Genomic DNA, 20,420 nt, shown 5'->3' with positions numbered 1-20,420 from the left:
CTGTAAGTTCAAGGCCAGTCTGGTCTACAGAGCAAGTGCCAGGACAAGCTCCAAAGCTACAGAGAAACATTGTCTAGGAAGGAAAAAAAGAAAGAAAGGAAGGAAGGAAGGAAAGAAGGAAGGAAGGAAGAAAGGAAGGAAGGAAGGAAGGAAGGGATAACCAAAGCAGGGTATGAGAATGGGAAGAAAGACCAACTTTCAGGCTGGGAATATAACTTAGAGGTAGAACGCTTATCTAGCCTGTGTAAAGTCCTTGGGTCTATCCCCAACTGTCACAAAAGGAAGAGGAAGAAGATGACATGACTGGAAGATCAATGGACTGACCATGACAAACTGTCTTTTCTCCTTTGCCAAGGAGATTTCCATCTACATGTGAAAGAAAAAGGGATGCATTGGGAAAAAAGAGAGGACCAGAAGATTGGGTGAGAGGGGGGAGGCTAGCTAGAAGGGCAAATATGAGCAAGCCACAAAGGTGACACACACGCATGAAACTGTTATATGAATCTCAACTAAAATACTAACTAAAAAAAAAAGTAGGACATAGTGCAAGCTTGTAATTTTAGCACTGGGGTGATAGAGGCGGGGGACTGTCAGGAGTTCAAGGACATCCTTGAGTACAGAGCAAGTTCAAGACTGACTTAAGCTACAGGAGATCCTATCTCAAAAGTCCAAAATAGTGATTACTAAAATTTTAAAGAAGAATGTTCTGGAAAGTATTCAGAGAAGGGGAGAACACTTTAGGGAAGAGCAGCGGAACTGATGGAGACAGTCACAAGCCATGTGCCTTCCTTCGTGTTTGCTGTCCCTACCTTCCCTGGTTTTGTAGCATCCTTTCTCTCAGTGTCTTGCAGCAGCATCAGACATGCTTCCATTTCCAGCACCTCCCTCCATCTGGAAGGAATGGGCAAGGCCATCAGAGAGAGGCAGTGATGCTATTTGTAGACAAAATCCAACCCAAATTGCAGGGCTCTCCTCTCGCTGTGCAGGTGTGTCCCCTGAAGAGCTCATCCCCTTCTGCACAAGTGGATTCTAGAAGCAACCATGTGATGGGTACCCTTTGTGAAAAACGTGTAAGAACAAGACATGCAAGAGTGTTAGGAGTAGTTGCCTCAAGGCCAGAGCTTGTCAGATGACATCAGGACAAGGATGAGGAACAAGGGCATCTTTAGACTCTACAACACTTGAAACAATAGGTCACAGAGTCAAATAGGGAAGCTGGGAGGTGAAGCTGGGAGGCTTCCTGGATGAGGCAGGAGAGTTCAGCATGTAACTGGAGTGAGGGCACCATGTCTCAAGGTTCCCTGAGAGCATCATGCCCTGCAGAGTCTTAAATGGACAAAGCATCCTTACATCCCTAGGAGGCAAGTGGGGGCTTTAGTCGGGGAAGTGTTAGGGGACAACTGGTATACTTGTGGGCCGTACAAAGGAGAGTGAGCTGCCAGCAGCAGCAGAAGCAAACGCCTGTTAAACTTCCCCTGTGGCATTTCCAGAACCTTCCTTCATTTTAGGAAGTTCCAGAATCCCTCTGCAGAGGGAACTCCTTGGCTGTGTAGCCACAGAAGCCCATAGGAGAGTGCTACAGGGCCCTCACACTGGCTCTCTGTATCTGTTTATACCCGAACCTTGGAATCCTGAAGTCCAGGGCTACTTCCAGGGATCCAGACAGCCTTGCAGATTGTCCCTGGGAAAGGCATCTTAGGGTCATTACCTCAGGAGCACAGAAAGCCAGCTCTGGCTGAGGCTGGCTAAGCTGGAAGAAGCTCTGCTTAGGGACTCTAACAGGCTGCCTTGGGAGGCCGTGCTAATTGCAACAGTAAACGAAATGGTAATTGGGCTAATAAATAGTATGAATAATTAAGCTGACTTCAAAGGCCCTTCTCCGAGTGGTTTTGCTACAGTCTTTGAATGAGTGAAGGGACGGACGGAGGAGGCATCTGAGTAGATCTATCCTTCTCTCTGCTTTGACACCAGCCAGTGACCTAAGCTTTACTCCTATGCTTTGGTCACCTGTTAGCTGCATTCTCATTACTAGGTCATCATGGAAATTAAATAGCATGCTGTGACAGTATAGATCATCTACTTGACAGGATGTAGAATTATAAAAGAGATGAGCCCCTGGGTCTGCCTGTAGGAATTATCTATATATTAGGTTAATTGGGGAGAGAAGACCCACCTTAATTGTGGGTGAGACCATTTATTCCAAGGGATGGGTCCCAGACTGGTTAAAAAGGAGAAAACTAGCTAAGCATCAGCTCCCTCTCCCTCTGTTTTCTGACTGGGGAGACAATTCAGTCAACTGCCTTAACCTCCTGTGGCCACACCTTTCCCTCCACAATGGATCGTACCTTCAAATTGTTGTTCAAAACAAACCCTTCTGAGAGTTGCTTTTGCAGGCATTTTATCACAAAAGTACAAGTAACAAATCCCACACAAAGCATGGTGCCCAGAATGCAGTAAGTGCTGGGGTGGGAACTGTCTCTTTTTGCCCCCAAAGCCTCTTTCTGAGCCCTCCTGGCTCAGTTCCAATCTTATCCCATCCCTGTCCCTGCCTGAGAAACCTCTATTTTCTGTTCCTTCATGCTTTGCCCTAGAGGTGCCTTCCTGTCAGCTACACGGGTAGAACAAGGTAGTGTTGACCCAAGGGGATCCTGAAGACCACCTGCCCTTGACTCCTCTCTGCCAGGTTGCTGAAGGTGGGGTGCTATACCCATTACAGAAGGATTCATGTCCTTTCAGGGGGCTGTCTTCACTCAGACATCTACCCTGGGTCTTCTGACCTCCCTTACACATAGCTCCTTTATACCTAAAAATGGCAATCATCTTGCTGCTCCTGAGAAACCCACCAGTCATGTTTCACGTTGATGCCTTGACCCTCCACTAGTGTAAATGTTTAATGAAAGTACCCCTATTCAGTCCCCCACTCCAACATCCAGCATGAATGCACCACGTGCTCCTGCCCAAATCTCACAATGGGTACTCAGTCAGAGTTACCATCACCACAGACCCCGATAACCAGCCAGTAGAAAGCAGAGCAGATGGTCAAGAGAAAGAACCAATGCAACTGGCAAGGGGGACCAACAGTGAAGATACTTCTGTTCACACAAGACCCCAACCTTTAGCACAGACTTTCATTTTCCCTTCAGATCCAGTGTCCAGATGGTACCTGTGCATCTCACAGCTTTTAATACCGGTTGCCAACCAACATCTGGGAGCAGGACATTTCCGGGTGGTTCCCATTTCAAGAAGCTTTCAAGTACCTGAGAACAAACACCCAAGTTTGTAGTAAACAGGATCCAGCTGTTCTGATGTTTCCAACTGTCCATGGTCTAATCATATTTTTGCAATATTTTGCAGGCTCATTGGTGGGGGAGATGCAGTAGGCTTGTATTTGGTTTAAAAGGAACAACAGCTGTATCCAAATGGCAGTTGGACTGGAGATGCTAAAAGTGGTTCTGTTATAGGTGTTGAGGATGGGGATATCTCCTGGTTCATGTTTTCTCAAAGGAGAGAACTAGTAAGAGAGACAGGCTGTGGGGGTTTGTCTACTCGCTGCCTTGTATTTGTGGTTGTTGCTGTTTTAGCAAAGCTAAGCAAAGCAGACACTCCAAAGAGAGACTGGAATGGGCTTTCCTGAAGGGGACAAGCACCCCAGTGGGTTCTGCATTGTGGATTTGAAAGAAATGTTATGACTATGAGATTGGTGACATATTCATGGGCTAAGGTAAGGGATTTCACTCCCAAATGGATTATGGCAGGCCAGATCTCCCTTTTAGGGTATTTCTTCCCATGGCTCTCTAGAAAATCCCCAAGAGTAAGAAGTCAAAACCACAATGTGAATGACGTACATCATAAAGCAGAGCTTCACACACACACACACACACACACACACACACACCCTTCATTTGGCACAGATGTGGGAACTGGACGAGGTGCTCTAATTTCTAATCTCACGACAACAACCTTACTGTGACCACAAAGGGACATTCGAACCAGGAGGAAACACAGCTGCCAAGATGCCAGTATTCTTGGCTACCTCGTCTCCAACTTCTTGCTTTTCCAGTATCTGCCCCTTGTTGGCTAGACAGGAGGGTCAAGGAAGAAACCAGTTCGTCCTAGAGTCCTACTATGGGTAGTCATGCAGCACCTACCCAAACAGTTCTCTCTGGAAAGCTTACAAATTAAAAAACTGGAAGTGCTCAACCAAGTGCTGACCTCTTCCCTTCCCCTGGAACCTGGTCCACCCTAAGTTTCCCATCTCCTTGGAGCTCTCAGCTGACTCTCCTTTCTTTATCTTGGTTATAGTTACCCCAGATTCCTCCCCCCTAGACCTCTCCCACCTACCACATAGCTTCCTTCTTCCTCCTCTCCCTTCTGTTTCTGTCCTTTTGTACAAACCTGCTGGTGTGAGTTACCAGAATCAGTTTTGTTCAGGCCACTCTCTGATCTATGACTATCCAAAGCTCTCACTATAGAAAACGGAATTCTAAACCTTTTGTTCAGTGTTCAAGACCCTTTATGGCCAGACCTCATACTCTTATTCCAGCCTCACCTTCCTCCTTGGCCCACTTAGCATCCCCTCTTTATCCTAGGTTGAAGTCTTCCTTCTTCTGATTACACTGATGGTGACGTGTAGAAGGAGATTTTCTCCTTATATCTTGGTCCCACAGGACCAGTTTTCCTCTGCCCACTGTGTTCCACAGCCACTTAAGAAATAACTACTCAGTTTATAATTGTTTGGCCATTGGCTTAGGCTTCTTACTGGTATCTCCATGTGGCTATGGCTTATCTTGGTGATGTTCTGGGATCCTGCCTCCCCGAAAGCTATATGGTGACTATCCTTTTTCTTTCCCTGCCTGTTTGTTCAAAATTGCCGCCTAGCTAAATTCTGCCCATCAATTGGCCAAAACAACCTTATTCATCAACCACTAGGAGAAACAGAGAAGGGCATCCCCCATCAGTGAGGGGGTGTTCCTTTGGCCTTCAGCAGCACACAGACCAGACACTGGACCTTTTACACCCACATTCAGGGAACTGGAGAGATGAGATGGCTCAGCTGTTAAGAGCACTTGCTGGTCTTGGCAGGTGATGAGTTCAGTTCCAAGCACCTATGTGACTTCGCTTCCAGGTGGCCCAGCATTCTCTTCTGGCATTCTCGGGCACATTATGCACATGGCTCACATTCACACAGACACAGACACATAAATAAATATTACCATTACTTATAAAAGACCACATTCAGCAGGCTGGGAGAGTAACTCAGACATACAGGGCTTGTCCACACACATTAGGTCATGGGCCCCATCCCCCACAACTACCAAAAAATTCTTTTTATGCAGATGTGCCCAGGGTAGCAAATACCTTCCATCTTGAGTATTAGTCCTTATCCATTAGTACACCTCAAGGATGCCTGAGCTCAGCAAGAAAGAACCCTTTAATTGATTAGCTGTGTCTGCCATGAGCTCAGGCTGGGGAGTTGTAGCCTAAGTACTTCCTTGCTCCTAATTATGGAGACAGTCATCCAACCCCTCAGTCCACTCCCTGTGAGCAGGGCCTTGCTCATGTTTGCTGCAGAGGTTGGGTGAATACACAGCTAGGAAACAAGTGAGGCTAACTTGCTGGACCCTAACCAAATGAGGAGGATCTGGGCTTAGGCTCAAAATCTAAGGAGAATGCATACCTGTTTGCACCACACTTTACCATCCTGGCTGTTCTCACACCTCCAGGGTAGAGACTGCTGTGCCTTCCACATGACTAGGCAAAGAGGACAGCCGTTCCCAGAGACTTGCACCTCTCTGCACTTTTTCCACCCCATGCCACCCTTGATGGATGATTTATACGCTTGACAGCCTCAGCAAATGTACTTCCTCCCCTGCCACGGAGAAAAGCTTTGGGGATGCAAATGTGAGCAGCAGGCATTGTTAGAAGGATAATCTTGCGTGTACTCATCATTTCATGGGTAAAAACAATCCTGTTCCAGTAACATGTGATTTTCAACAAATTGGCATAATAGCAGGCTTGAAAACTGTTGTCCTGGCCTGTGGCTTCATAAATTGTTCAAGGATTATAGAATAAACAATTCCTCTGGCTGCTCTGGAGGGAGATTCTAGGTTCGATGTCAAGGAAAGTGAGCAGGGTCCATGTAATAAAAGTCAGGCATGGATACACTTGTAACCTGGTGATGAGGAGCCAGACACAGGCTTGCTGGCTAGCCCAGGCTACTTGGTAAGTTGTAGGCCAGTGACATTCTGCCTCAAAAGAACAAAATAGATGTGTCACTTGAGAAACAACAGCTAAGTCATGTCTTCTGGCCCCCTCATGCCTGCACACACCTGTGTACCTGAGTGCCAAATGCACTTGAGAATGCACATGCACGCACACACACACACACACACACACACACACACACACACACACACACACACACAAAACCCAACAAGTATGGCCACTACAAATAAGAGATAGAAGCAGGGCTGGGGAGTTGGCTTAGTGGTTAAGAATACTGGCTGCTCTTGCAGAGGTCCTCAGTTCAATTCCCAGCAACCACATGGTGGCTCACAACCATCTATAATGAGATCTGGTGCCCTCTTCTGGCACACAAGTATACCTGTACACATAATAAATAAGTCTTTTTTAAGAATGGAAGTAAACGTGTGTAAAGGGGTAAAGTAGATCATGGGCTGTATAAAGTGCATGTACTGCTGTCTTTTCCCCCTTGGTTTTTGAGACAAGGTTTCTCTGTGTAACTGTCCTGGCTGTCCTGGAACTCGATCTGTAGACCAGGCTCGCCTCATGTACTTCTTTCTGTCTTACAGAAGCCACTCACAGCCCTGGCTGAGCTTCTGGCCCCCAGATGGACTCAGTTTAACAGAGAGACGTTCAGGCCCTGCAGAGGCAATACAGGGCTGAGGGAGGGGCTCACATGGAAACTTTGAAGGTCAGCGGCCAATGGAGAGAAAGCTCTGGAGTCAAAAGTCACTAAGGCACAAGGAATGCCAAACTGAGACTCAAATGGAAACCAAATAGTAAAGGAGGTGATGTGCAAATATCCAGGCAGTTCATTAAAACCAACTGACTACTTGGTCTGGAGGAGGAGGCCCATGGGACATATTTGACATCTAAGGGAAAGTCAAGAGCCAGGTGTGGGCACTTCCTTTCTCAACTGGTACTGTGCATGTCCAGACATTGCACCAAGGAGCCACACAAGTGCAGAGCAGCATGGCTTTGGGGGGATTTGGATTCTAAGTCTGTCCGAGCTGCACATAAGCTATGAGGCTTTGGGTGAGCTTCAGTCTCCCTGATACCCCACTTCCTCCTCAGTAGAGAAAGTAGTCATGCTGCCTTGATTTTTACTTACTTTAGATTTTTAATTTTATTCTTCTGTGTGAGTGTTTCACCTGCATAGATGTCTGTCTACTACTTTCATGCCTTTGTGGAGGTCAGAAGAGGGTGTTAGAGCCCCTGAAACTGAAGTGGTGCTAGAAATTGAACCCAGATCCTCTGGTAAAGCAGCCAGTGCTCTTAACTGCTGAACTATTTCTCTGGCCCCTGTGTTTACTTATTAATACTAAAATATAGCATTGGGATGGTAAGATGGCCAAGTAGATGCATGGCATTGCCGTCATGCCTGGTAAGATTTAAATTCCATCCTACGGACCAAAGAACTGACTCAGAGTGGTCCCCTCACCTCCGTGTGTACTCCCTCAACACTACATAAATAAATACATAAATGTGACTGTAAAACTTAAAAAGCACAGGATAGAGAAAATACTACCTGAGGGGTAGATGGAAATCCAATATATTGAAGCTTGTATTCCATTTTGCAGTGTCCCATACACAGGGATTGTTAAGGAGGAGGCAGCCTTATTGCCTTCTCTGCTCTGAATGAGTTCCAATTAGTGCTGGGATTCCTGACATGCAAGGCCATGCTTGGCTCTATTTTAGGTCCGTCTCTTCTCAGAATGCTGGTGGTCTAGCCCTCCTCACCCTCCTTGTCCTCTTGGGCCTCGCCATCCCTCACTGGTGGACTCAACTGCTCTCTGGACAAGAACTTTCAGTAACTGTCTTGCCCCAGAATGTTCCTCTCCAGCGTCTCTGTCTGCCAAGTTGCCACTCGTGCTTTGGGGTGCCTAGTCCAAAGTCAGGTTCTCTGAGCAAGCGTCTTCATGCATGGCTCCTTTATCCCACACCTCCCCTTCTCTGGGTGCTGTGTGATTCCAGCCACATGGTCTAGCTGGGATTTTTATTGGGCTCTGTCACAGTGGTTTCCTTTATAATATCTGTAGAATATCATTGACCTCACAGAACTTCCTTCATGGAGATTTAGAGGACTCAGGGAGTTGCTTGGGGCAGTGCAGGGCACAGGTAGGCAGAACCACAGGGGGCAGGGGGTGGAAAAGGCTGGATGCCTGAGTTTAGAGAAACCAAGATCCTCCTCAGACTGGAATAGTCTGCTTCCCTTAAAACGGGTGTGGGGTGGGGTGGAGGTGTGTCTACTTGTTACAGAGCATGTCTGTAGTCCTTCCTGGCCAAAAGGTTCTCAGGAGAGTGAGATTATTCTGACTACAAATTTAGCCTGTAGGAGGTAGCCTTCCCCTGGGGAGATGTGATCTCCCTCTGATGCTTGCTTCACTTGATAGACCCCCTTCCCACCTCCCTGTCATCACACAGGTGCAGACCATGTGTGAGGACAGAGACAGGCAGCTGCCATGGCTGGAAAATGTCCTTGATAGTGAATGATGAATGACCAGATGAATGAGTGAATGGCCCGACTAGGAACACAGAGTAGGACATTCCCCCTCCCCACCGGCTGGACTTGGGAAGGTGCCAGTCCACTGCCATCAGAGAAGCACGTGGCCAGGCTAGCTACAGACTCTATAGTCACATATCTGGGTCCAAATCCTAGCTCCATATCTCATCAACCACATGACTTCAGACTTAACGCTTTGTGCCTCAGTTTCCCCCTTTGAAAAGCAGGCAGGATAGTGGCACTTTCCTTATAAGGTAATGAGATTTGAGGAAACTCCCTCTGGCAGAATGTTTAGACCTGTGTGTGATACATGAGTGCTGCACACACTGATTGATTGATTGATTGATTGATTGATTGATTCAAATTCTCACTTGGTAACTCCCTGACATGGCCTTAATACTTTTTCTTTCTAACCAAAATTACCTTTGGAGACTAGTAAGTAGTCTAGATTGGTGTCTACTGAGATTGCCCTCTCTGTGAGAACTCTGACTTTAAGATATTGTTACTACAGCTCCTTGGCCCCCAGACTTGTGGTCAATGCTGAGTGAATGGCCAGGGACAGAGACAGAGTTTGCCCTCAGTTGTGTCACATGCTCACTGCTGACAGACTTCTTGAGGCACTGACATAGGGCTACCTATCCCACCCCCATCCTGCTCCTAATCTGTTGTGTTAGGTACCGGCTAGGGGCTAAGTGCAGTACACAGTAGACTATCTATCTGGTATCTGTCTGTGTGTCTGTCTATCTAGGCAAGGTTTCAATAAGTCTAGACCAGTGGTTTACAACCTTCCTAAATGCTGACACTTTAATACAGTTCCTCATAATGTGGTGACCTCCAACCATAGGATTATTTCATTGCTATTTCATAATTAATTTTGCTATTGTTATGAATCATAATGTAAATATCAGATATGCGGGATATCTGATAGGTGACCCCAAAGGGGTCATGACCCACAGGTTGAGAAACACTGGCCTATACTGTTCTCAGACATACTATATGGCCAAAGATGACCTTGAAATCCTGATCCTGCCACCTCCACCTCCCAAGTGTTAGGATCACAGGTGTGTGCCATCACTGGTTCATGTAGTGTTGACTGGACTCAGGGTTTCTGCATGTTAGACAAACCCTCCACCAACTGAGCCACATTCACAGTCCCAAAAACTAGCCCTTTTAGGCTTAAAAATAAACTCCAAGGAAAAATAGAGTAGGAAGAGGTGAGTCCCGAGAGAAGGGGATTTGGGACACTGGCTTGGAATACACAGAAGAGGAGGTGGTGCTGACTATAGGGTCGCCATGGAAACACTGCTTGGCGCCAGGATGGGAAGACCAGCTGTTTCTTCAAAGTGATGCCCTGCTCAGTAATTTGAAATACATACCTCTTTCTGGGATCCTGTGGACTCACCCCTGATCAGTCAAGCTCATCTACCTTACCCCTTAACCTGGGTAGGTCCCCATGTGGTGCAAGTACCATTCACAGCGGTGGCACCCTGGGAGGCTTCTTAGACATGCAGGTTCCCCAGACTCCACCTGAACCCGGGCCTGGGAAGCTGAATTGTATATCCCAGTTTGTGAGTGATGTCTGCCTGAAGCTCCTCCAACATTCTTGTCCCCCTAACTGCAGGCTGTGCAGCAGGCAGTAGAGAGCAGTGGAGTAAGTGCTGGTCTAGGTTGAAAGGAACCCCCTCTGCTCTCTACTGACCATGATTTTTGAACTAGGAACTAGCATCAGTAGGCATTGATCTCACAGAGATTCAGAGGCCTCAGGGAGTTGCATGGGGTAGTGCAGGGCACAGGCAGGCAGAACCATGGGTTGGAAAAGGCTGGAAGCCTGAGTTTAAAAAAGAGAGACCAAGATCCTCCTCTGACTGGAATAATTTGCTCTCACAGTGCTTAGTTGCCAAACCGAGGGGGGTGTCTATTTGCTACAGAGCATGTCCTTAGTCTTCCCTGACCAAATTAGGTTCCCAGGAGAGTGAGGCCATGCTGACTACAAACTTAGCCTGTGGGAGGTAGCCTTCCCCTGGGGAGATGGTGATTATATGAATGGACATCTGTGTTCAAGTGTGCACATGTATGTGAGTGCATGTATATGTGTGCGTGCATGTGTGTGCACATGTATTGTGTGTGCATGTGTATGTGTGTGCATGTATATACTTATGCAGGTGTGAATGCAGAGGCCAGAAATCAACCTTAGGTGTCTTCGCTCTTATTTTTTTTTTTTTTGAGCCAGGGTCTCTCTCTGAGTCTAGAGTTCACTGATTCAACTAAACCTTTTGGCCAGGGAATCTGTGTGTTCCCACCCCCTGAATGCCAGGGTCACAGATGTGTGCCATCACACCCTGCTATTTATGTGGACTCTGGAGATCTGAACTCAGGTTCTTGTGCCCTTTACTAAGCCCTTTACTGAAAGAGCCATCTCTCCAGCCTCCTGAAATGTTACTTTAAAAAAGATGTCCCAGCACAAAACCCCAAATTAATAACCAGCGGGGCTGCTGAGCCCCTGTCTGTCACAGACCACTAGCTCCATGATTAGCTTCTGCTTTCCCAGCATAAACCTTACCTGGGAGAACATCTGTCTCTTTCATCCCAGAACCCTCACGCTCAGGTGAGGCCTGGCCGGAGGGGAGGCTCCATCAATATTTGCTCATTAGATGAAGGTCCAGGTCCTCCCTCCCTGCCCCCAAGCCATCTGTCAGCTGGTGACAGCTGATACAGACAGAGCCTGAGGCTTCCAGACTGCACTTCCTTAGGGTGCAGGAGTCAGGAAGGCAGGGCTGAGATGGGAGGAGGGAGGCAAGGCAGAACTGCCTCCACTGAGCATCCAGGGTGCCAGCTGGGGCTTTGGGGTCACCTTCAACCCCAAAGCTCCAAAGACACTGTAGGGGAAACCAGAGGAAGAAAAACAGAAAGTCACATCAGGCTTCTTGCCCAGGGCTCAGGACACCACCACCACCACCACCCCTGCCACCTAGAGTTACTGACTTTTCACATTTTTTTTCCTAAAAATAAAAATATCATTTGTGGAAGAATCTTACTATTTACCCTTGGCTGTCGTCCAACTTGTGATCCTCCTGCCTCCACCTCCTGAGTGCTAGAGTTACAGGTGTGAACAACCATGCCAGGTTCAAATTATATATGTGTGTTTAGTGTGTGTGTGTGTGTGTGTGTGTGTGTGTGTATGTGTGTGTGTGTTGTATATATGTGTGTATGAATGTATATATGTATTGGGTTGTTTAGAGGTTTTGAGGTTTTGTTTTGTTTTGTTTTTGTGTGTTTTGTTTTTGAGACAGGGTTTCTCTGTGTAAATTTGGTTGTCCTGGAACTCATTCTGTAGACTAGGCTGGTTTTGAACTCACAGAGATTTCCACACACACAAACCTCTGCCTCTCAAGTGCTTGGATTAAAGGTGTGGGCTACTACCATCTGGCTGTAGTGGGTTCTTTGAAACAGTTTCACTACATAGTCTTGGCCAGCCTGGAACTCATTATGTAGATCAGGCTTGCCTCAAACTCAAGGCACTCCTGCCTCTGCCTTGCAACTGTTGTGATTACAGGTGCATAGGGTGCCATCATGCCTGACCACCACACCAGGCTCACTTTGTTTTATTGTGATAAATACACATGACATGAAATCTGCCATGTGTGGTGTTGTCTATGATGTTAGATTCCCTCAGAATGGTGAACCACATCCCAGCATCTCCATACCACTTTGCTTCTGTAAAGCTGGAACTCTGTCCCCTTTCAACAGGACCTCCATCCCCTCTCTCTGTGCCCAGCTACCACCATTCTGTATCCTCCTCATGGTATTCTGACTATCCAAAGCCAAAGCCTCTGAGGTTTGTCTAGTAGCTAGTGTCTTTCAGTTACGGTGGTGGTCTCCAGATTTTTGAGTAGCACATCAGAATGCCTTCTCTTTTAAGGCTGAGTAGTGCATGTGCTGCTGCTTTCTTTTTCTCTTCTCTGTTCTTTAGGCAGGAACCTGGAGGCAAGAACTTAAGCAAAGGTCATGGAGGATGCTGATTACTGGCTGGCTCCCCATGGCTTGCTCAGCTTGCTTTCTTATATAGCTCAGAACCACCTACCCAGGGGTGGCACCACCCACAGTGGTCTGGCCACTCCCTCATCCATCATTAATCAAGAAAAGTCCCTTACTGACTTGCCTACAGGCCGGTCTTATGAAACCTATAAAGGCAATTTCTCAGTTGAGGTTCTCTCTGCCAAGATGATTCAGTTCATGTCAAGTTGACAGAAACTACCCAGCATGCCTTGTTTAGGTGGTCATTATGTTTCATCTTTGGAGAATGACCACAGAGGTCCTTTCCTTGCTTTTGGATGGAGTGGTTTGGGCTTTTGACAATGACTTTCCCATGGAGTTTCAGCTCTCTGCACACCCTGGTTGTTTTTGAGTGGATAATTCAGCCCTGAGGCGGAAGATAGGCTGGATGAGACTTGGCATGTTGGCATGTTTCTGGGCACTGGGGTACATCTCCCCACCCCAAGCCTGAAACTGCATAGCTGGCCATGGTGCAGGGAGTTGGAGGCTAACAACCCAGGATTTAGGTAAGGCTTTGAGACTCCAAAGGGCTCCTCTGTGGGGTCTGTCCTGAATGTGTGTCTCTCTTGCCTGGCTCCACATAGACAGACAGATATCCATGCCTGTTACTGAATGGAAGCCCCTCTGAATACCTTTCCTGACTTACTGGTACCCCTGTCTCAAGTCTCTGTCCTGGGCTATAGGGACAGGGAGACCAGAGGTCCTGGTTCTGAGTGTCACCTCTCTACCTCCACCCGGGTGCAAGTGTGCCTGCAGGGCCTGCTTCTCAACATCTCCTTCCTCCCAGACATCGTCCTTCCCTTCACAGACCCCTCTCCCAGGCTTCCTTTGTTTGCCCTCAGCCTCTTTTCTATGACTTTGCACTGAGGTTTCAACTATTTGACAAGCAACGTGAAGATGACGTTTTTTTTTTTTTTTATATTTATTTACTTATTGCGTGTGTGTAGGGGACACACACACCATGGTGCATGTGTGGAGGTCAGAAGACAGCCCATGGGAGTCAAGCCTTTCCTTCCATCATGTGGGTGCTGAGGATTGAACTCGGGTTGTCAGGCTTGGCAGCAAACAGCTTTATGTAGTGAGCTGTCTTAATGTCCCTGAAACAGGGTTCTGAAATGTAGAACAAGGTGATTGGTGTTTTTGTGTCCTGAAGACCTGAGTTACCCACAGCAGCTCTTCTCCCAGCTTGGACCACTAATCATTCTTGCAAAAAGCCAGTTTGCCCCCAGGATAAACATCAACACCAAGTGTGGAAACTGTAGGCTGGGCACACTGGGATCCCTGGGAGACTGAGTCCTACCCAAGGATGATTGACCTCTGGGGGGGGGGGGCTTTTCTGCTGTGTTAGGCATCCATTTGTCATGCTCTGGGTTGCAAGGCAGAAATTTCCAGCTCAAACCAACTCCAAGAGTAGGAATAGCACCATTTGTGAGCTACCTGAGCTGGACACAGGATAAGTGGACTTGGTGGCCAAGTTATACTAACATCAGAGGTGCCGCCTCTATGTCCTTCCATCCTTAATGCATGGTGCTGGCTTTGTCCTAACTCTGACTCATCTTGCAGTCACAAGACCGGGCCATGTACTATCTGCCTAGTGGAGATGTATTCTATCTAGTGGAGAACATGCCCACAATAGCATCTGGGCTGGCATTCCTAGGACAGGTGTCCTCCAACCCCAGAGCAGGAAAAGTCACCAAGGTAATTCCATGGATAGGAGTATCAGAGCAAGCAATCACAGTCTAAGGGCTGAAGATGGCCCTAGACAACCAGGTAATATGGTGGGAATGTGGGTGGAGGGGCCTCTGTCATTTTGCTTTAGAGTAAGCAGGAAAGCATGCCCTGGGCCTGTGAAGGGCCCCATGGAGGACCTCATTTATTCCTGGAGCCAGTGATGAGTTCCCTATCAAAACCACAAGTTCAGCCAGCCATGAGTCTCACCCAAGAATTAAAGCCAGCCAGTCTATAAAACAATTGTACTAGAATGAAATCAAATCAAACATGAACGTGTTCCCCAAGCCACCTGCAGAGACTCACTTGTAGTGCCAAATATGTGACAGACAGAGTGGCTCTGAGTCAAGGGTGGCTGGGCAGCCTCTAGGAGTTCTTTGGGGCTAAGGAACAAGGTAGAGCATCTGAGGCTGGACCAGGGTGCTGCAATTGCCATTTGGTCACTGGCAGTGGTCAAGACAGCTGATACCAACAGGTAACTGGTATGGAATCTGGTCTAAGTCTCTAGTGCAATGATTCTCAACCTGTGGGTCACAACCCTTTGTGGGGAGGCTATTGAATGACTTTTCACAGGGGTTGCCTAAGGCTATCATAAAACACAGGTATTTAAATTGAAATTCATAACAGTAACAAAATTAAAGTTATTAAGTGGAAACAAAAATAACTTCATGGTTAGGATCCCCTCAACATGAGGAACTGTATTAAAGGATTGCGGTACTAGGATGGTTGAGAACCACTGTTGTAGTGACTCTGGATGGCTCTGAGTATGTCTGAGTCTCAGTTTCCCCACTGTGAAATAGTAAAACAAATGGAACCCACACTTAAGTGAGATAGAGGAGGTGGCTCCGTATTACTAGATGTCAGGGACATGGTCCTTCTGCCTTCTACCCGCCTCCCTCCCTCAAGGTTAAGGTCAAACCAGTGGATCACATGCTCTGCCCTTGACCTGCTGCTGTGACATTTCCTCACCAGTCAGCTGGGCTCATCCTTACTTCCCCTGTTTGAGATATCTCTCCAAAGGACAGTGTCACCTACCTCTTTACAATCTGAAGCACAGCTCAGCTGTGTCATTTAGGGCAACAGCCCAGAGAGGCAAAACGTCCTGATCAAAGTGGCCCAGCTCTAGCTAAAACATATCAGGGAGGCTAGTACTATGAGCCAAAGACCAGATGTGGTGGTGAGGAGAGGTAGGTATAGTTTAGATGGGTGATGGGGTGGATCAGAGATGGCCTTTGGGGTCTTAAAAGGGGGTAGACAGATTTGGGCAGTGTGAGAGCCCAGTGGACCAGATAAGGCAGGCTCTTACAGGTCACTGCAGGGAGTTTGGATTTTGTAGGTGTGGTGAGGACCAACCATTGACATCTCAGCCAGTGAAAGGGGATGAATAGATGGAGAGGGGGCAAAGGAGGGTGCACGGGATAAGCATGATGGCACCCAGGGATGGATAGGGAGGGATGGGGAAGGTGAATGATGGAGTATGGCATCCTTCAACATGTTTTCTCAAGGGGTTAGAAGTGACATTTTTCCTTCCCAGGCCATGCTCTCTGGGGCAGGATGGAAGCAAACCTCCTACAAGAAGTCAGGGCCCCCCACTTCTTCTTGAGGTTGAGATGGTCCCATGCCTTTCTGCACACACCAACTAATCAGTTCTATTCACATTTGTAGTTCAACGTTAAAAAGTCAACGGAGCCTGTCCAGCCCCGACCTCTTCTCAAGTTCCCAGACATCTATGGTCCCCGGCCAGCAGTGACAGCCCCAGAAGTCATCAACTACGTAGACTACACTCTGGGGTCCACAGAGGAGTCTGCTGCACCTGCCAGTCCCCAGGCCCAGAGTGACAGTCGCCTTAAGAGGCAGGTCACAGAGGAGCTGTTCATTCTTCCTCAGAATGGTAGGGTTCCCTGCCCCTGGAGGGCAGCATGGGGGTAGGGAGGGGCTTGCCAGTGTCTTCTGATACAGTGTGTGACCTGCCAAGGCTGCTAGGAGCCCTGGCATGGTGCCGTGGGTGCACCCCATTGTTTGGCACCCAGCCTTCCTGTGAGAACTGAGGAGTCTCCTTCAGATCTTAGTGTGTGATTACATAAGGGATTTTTTTTAAATCAAGGTTAGAAACAAGCTTCTGATTTGTGCCTAATTCTCTGCCTTTTTACATGCTTGCTGTGTGACATTGGACATGCTGCCAAGTCTCTCTAGGACATCCTCCTCCTCCTCAATGAAGTGGGATCGTATTATCCCTATAATGACTAAAATAAAATGCCCGAAGCAGGGATCAGCTCAAACTAACTATTGCTATTGCCCTGTTCTCTCTATGAGCATCAGCCTTCAGAAGGCAGCATCATAGCTGGCCAGCATGGTGCAGCCAGGGGGATAACAGGGTAGCTGAGGCACCGGCCTTTACCAGCAGGAACACAGAAGATTCTGAGACAGACAATCCTAAGACTAAGAAGGTGGCCAGTTCTGTGGTCTAGGTTGGCTGTATGTGGCAATGCAGGAAGCAGGAGCTTTGACAGTACCCAGGTTCATGTGGATTCCTGGTGGCCAGTGGGCAGGTGGCCTGCTGCAGGGGCTTTTTAAAGACCACTTCAATCTGCAAATGGGCCGATCCTCTTGGCTGTCAGCATCCAGGCTCTTCCCCGCCCACATTTTAAATAGATTCAAACTTGAAGAGTTGAGAGTAGAAAGTCAGGCAAGACTGATGGGGATGAGTACTCTTGGGGGTGGTTCCCGCAGTCAGAGCCTCTCTCAGGAGTCCCTGATGGCTCCATGTTTGGATGGAACCCTCCCCCAGGGGAAGCAGTGCCTGGCTGCAAAGAATGCAGCACACACCCACTCCTTTCTTCCTTTTCTTTCCCATCCCATAGGACAGCAGCCTGGTTCTGATCCACAGACAGTTGGCAGCATTGGCCACTTCAGCCAACACGCCCATTGATGCACTGAATGTGTTTGACACCTCTCACCCCCGCCAGCCCCACTGCTCCCCTCACTATAGTAATCCATATTCTGCCACTCACATGGCACTGTCTCTTGGTCACTTGGGAAAGGCGGCTGCAGAGTGAGCTTATAGATGTCACAGCCAGGGATAAGAGATATCAGATGAGTGGGGTTTGGGTCTGGGTTTTCAGGCTGAGGCTGCCTGAGCGAGCACTAAGAGCTCTGGGTACCACTAAGTCTCTTCTCACCCAGTCTGCTTCAGTGTCCTCAGGAGGGCTTTGGGAGCCAAGTGCATCCTGCACACGTGTGTCTCGGTCAATCTGCTCCCTAGAGGGCCCTTTGTAGCAGGAATGTAATAATGAGCCCTTGGGGACATTAACAGTCATCTAGAGTCCTGCCTTCTGATTCATTCTGAGGACCTTTGGTTCAGTTCTGGTTATCTGAGGCAGCCACTGTGGCTTCTTAGTTCTCGTTCTAGGCTTGACTCCTGAGATCTTTCACATGTTAGGTTCTGAATCAAGAGAAGAGTGGAGCCAGCAATGCTGAGTTTTCTTGGCAGTGTTAGGACCTTCCTTTATTAATTAATCAATTAACTTATATTTTATGTGTAATGATGTTTTGTCTGCATGTATGTCTTTGTGAGGATGTCAGATCCCCTGAAACTGAGGTTACAGACCTTCGTGAGCTGCCATGTGGGTGCTGGGACTTGAACCTGGGTCCTCTGGAAGAACAGTTAGTGCTCTTAACCACTAAGCCATCTCTCTAGCTCCCAGGACCTTCTTGGTTAAAGATAAGATTCACTCAGCAAATGTTGAAAGCACATAAGTTAAAGTCAAAGCCACCATCCTTGCCAGTGGCATCTACTCTGGAATAATTCTTTGCTATTATCTCCACCAGTTCATTCCTGTGAGATTTGCCCACAATTCCATGCTCCACCAGAACCGCCAAAGAGGCTGTGACAGCTTTCCTTGTGGGACCAAGTACAGAGCTGAAAGCATCCCCTAAATAATGCCCAGATACTATGTGGCAGTGTCAGTATGGCACCAAAGCCCACATATTGACCAGTGGACCCCAACAATCCCATAGCCTCCTTTTGAGATGGTTTTGGGCCCATGGCTTAAACGGCAGAGATAACATGATATGATCAGGGAACCAGAACCCCAACATGATAGCCACAGCCACTCTTTCTATCTCCCAGGTGTGGTGGAGGATGTCTGTGTCATGGAGACCTGGAACCCAGAGAAGGCTGCTAGCTGGAACCAGGCCCCCAAACTCCACTTTCGCCTGGACTACGATCAGAAGAAGGCTGAGTTATTTGTGACTAGCCTGGAAGGTACTGCTTTGTGTGATTGGCAGGGACTTGTGTATGCCCTACTGGTGGGATGGGTGGGTGAGAGAGCAAGGGTTAGCATTCTGACAAACAGCTCCTCATGCATGATGCTCAGACACAGAGATTCTTCCACCTCCCTCCTATAACCTTGCAAAGAAGGGGTTTCTGGCTGGTGGACACCTTTCCTCTTCATGGTGACTCAAGGACCAATCCCTTCCACCTGTAGTTCCCTAAGCTCCTCGGGAGTCCTGCTGGCTGCTTCTAGCTAATAAGACAAGAACTAGAAGAAGACACAGTCATTTTCCAATAGTCTTAATGGACACAGCATGAGCCACTTCTGCTCACATCCCATTGGTTGGAACCTCATCACTTGGCCACACTTTGTTGCCAGGGATCCTAGGAACTGTGGTCTGGCAGGCTGCCCAAGAGGATGGGGAGAAGAGATGAGTAACTGATGAGCAGCTAGCAGCCAATGCCAGCAGTGCCTTTGACATTGAACAGGGGTTTATGCCGGGCAAAGAGTCTTTCAAAGTTCTGAGAACTTTCTCAGAATCTGGTAGTTTGTCCTGGGAACAGATGCACTGACAGGTACACCTTACTGGCAACAAAGTTAAAACTGCAAAGAAAGGAGGGCTCAGTGATGGAGTCAGCTGTGCTGTGTGCTTGTTCCTAATTTCTTTTGTTTCTGTGTTAGCCAACTTTCTATTGCTGTAACAAAATACCTGAGGAGGGGGACTTAAAAGGAGGCGAGAAACCACTTCCAGAGGTTTCATTTAGTCTCTGGTTGGCCCTGTTGCCTTTGGGCTTGTGGTAGGCAGAACATCACAGTAGGCAGAACACCGAGGCAAAGAGGGCACACTGAGCAAAGCCACTGACCTTACAGTGGCAAGGAAGCAGGGGGTGGTGAAGTCCCGATATCCTATTGAAGAATATGCCCAGTGACTGATTTCCTTCTAGTCTCACCTCCCTAGAGCACCATCAGCCAAGGGCCGAGCCTTCAGCCACAGCCTTTGCAGTACATTTTAAGAGCCCAACTTGCATTAGTTAGTTGTCTACTTGTTGTGGTAAAATACCCTGACAAGGGCAATTTAAAGAGGAAGGATTCATTTGGCTAACAGTTTGAGGTACGTGTCCATCACATCCCATGGTGCAGAAGTCACGGCAGCCAATCAAATTGTGTCTACAGTCAGGAAGCAGAGAGTGATGAGCTCTAGGGCTCCATTTTTAGTTCAGCCTAGGACCTCAGCCCTGAGGTGCCTTCCTCAATGACAGTGGGTCTTCCAAGTCTAAAAGCTCCCTCCTGGACATGCCTGGAGATTTGTTGCCAAGTTGACAAAGCTAACTATCATATACCGCGTATCAGTCTTGAGTTGTGCTTGGTCCTGGGGATGAAAATCAGAGCTTCAAACACAATAGTAAGTGTTCTACCTCTAAGCTTTCCCTCAGCCCCTGGTTTCCTAACTTGAGTGAGAGTTTCCCCATTTTACAGTTGTTTAAGATGTTTAATGACTTCCATGTACTTTATAGTCCATCTGGCCCCCAGGGAAGTACCGTTTGACAGATTAGGAAACTGAGTTCTAGTCTCTTCTATGAGGGGTCCAGGTTACTTTGGTAACCAGTGACTGAGCCAGG

At 47.8% G+C, this 20,420-nt stretch overlaps 1 protein-coding gene across 1 annotated transcript in view; it reads left to right on the top strand.

Moving 5' to 3' along the window:
* Positions 1–20,420, top strand: part of Syt13 (synaptotagmin 13) — a 39,391-nt gene that overhangs the window by 10,494 nt on the left and 8,477 nt on the right. The window contains exons 2-3 of the mRNA XM_051184150.1: positions 16,193–16,418; positions 18,657–18,791. Coding sequence (XP_051040107.1) covers positions 16,193–16,418; positions 18,657–18,791 — 361 coding nt within the window. The remainder of the gene's footprint in view (positions 1–16,192; positions 16,419–18,656; positions 18,792–20,420) is intronic.

Source organism: Phodopus roborovskii, unplaced genomic scaffold, assembly GCF_943737965.1.
Source record: "Phodopus roborovskii unplaced genomic scaffold, PHOROB, whole genome shotgun sequence".
Classification (NCBI taxonomy): domain Eukaryota; kingdom Metazoa; phylum Chordata; class Mammalia; order Rodentia; family Cricetidae; genus Phodopus; species Phodopus roborovskii.
The sequence above is the reverse complement of the archived record's forward strand: the minus strand, read 5'-3'. Positions and strand labels throughout refer to the sequence as shown.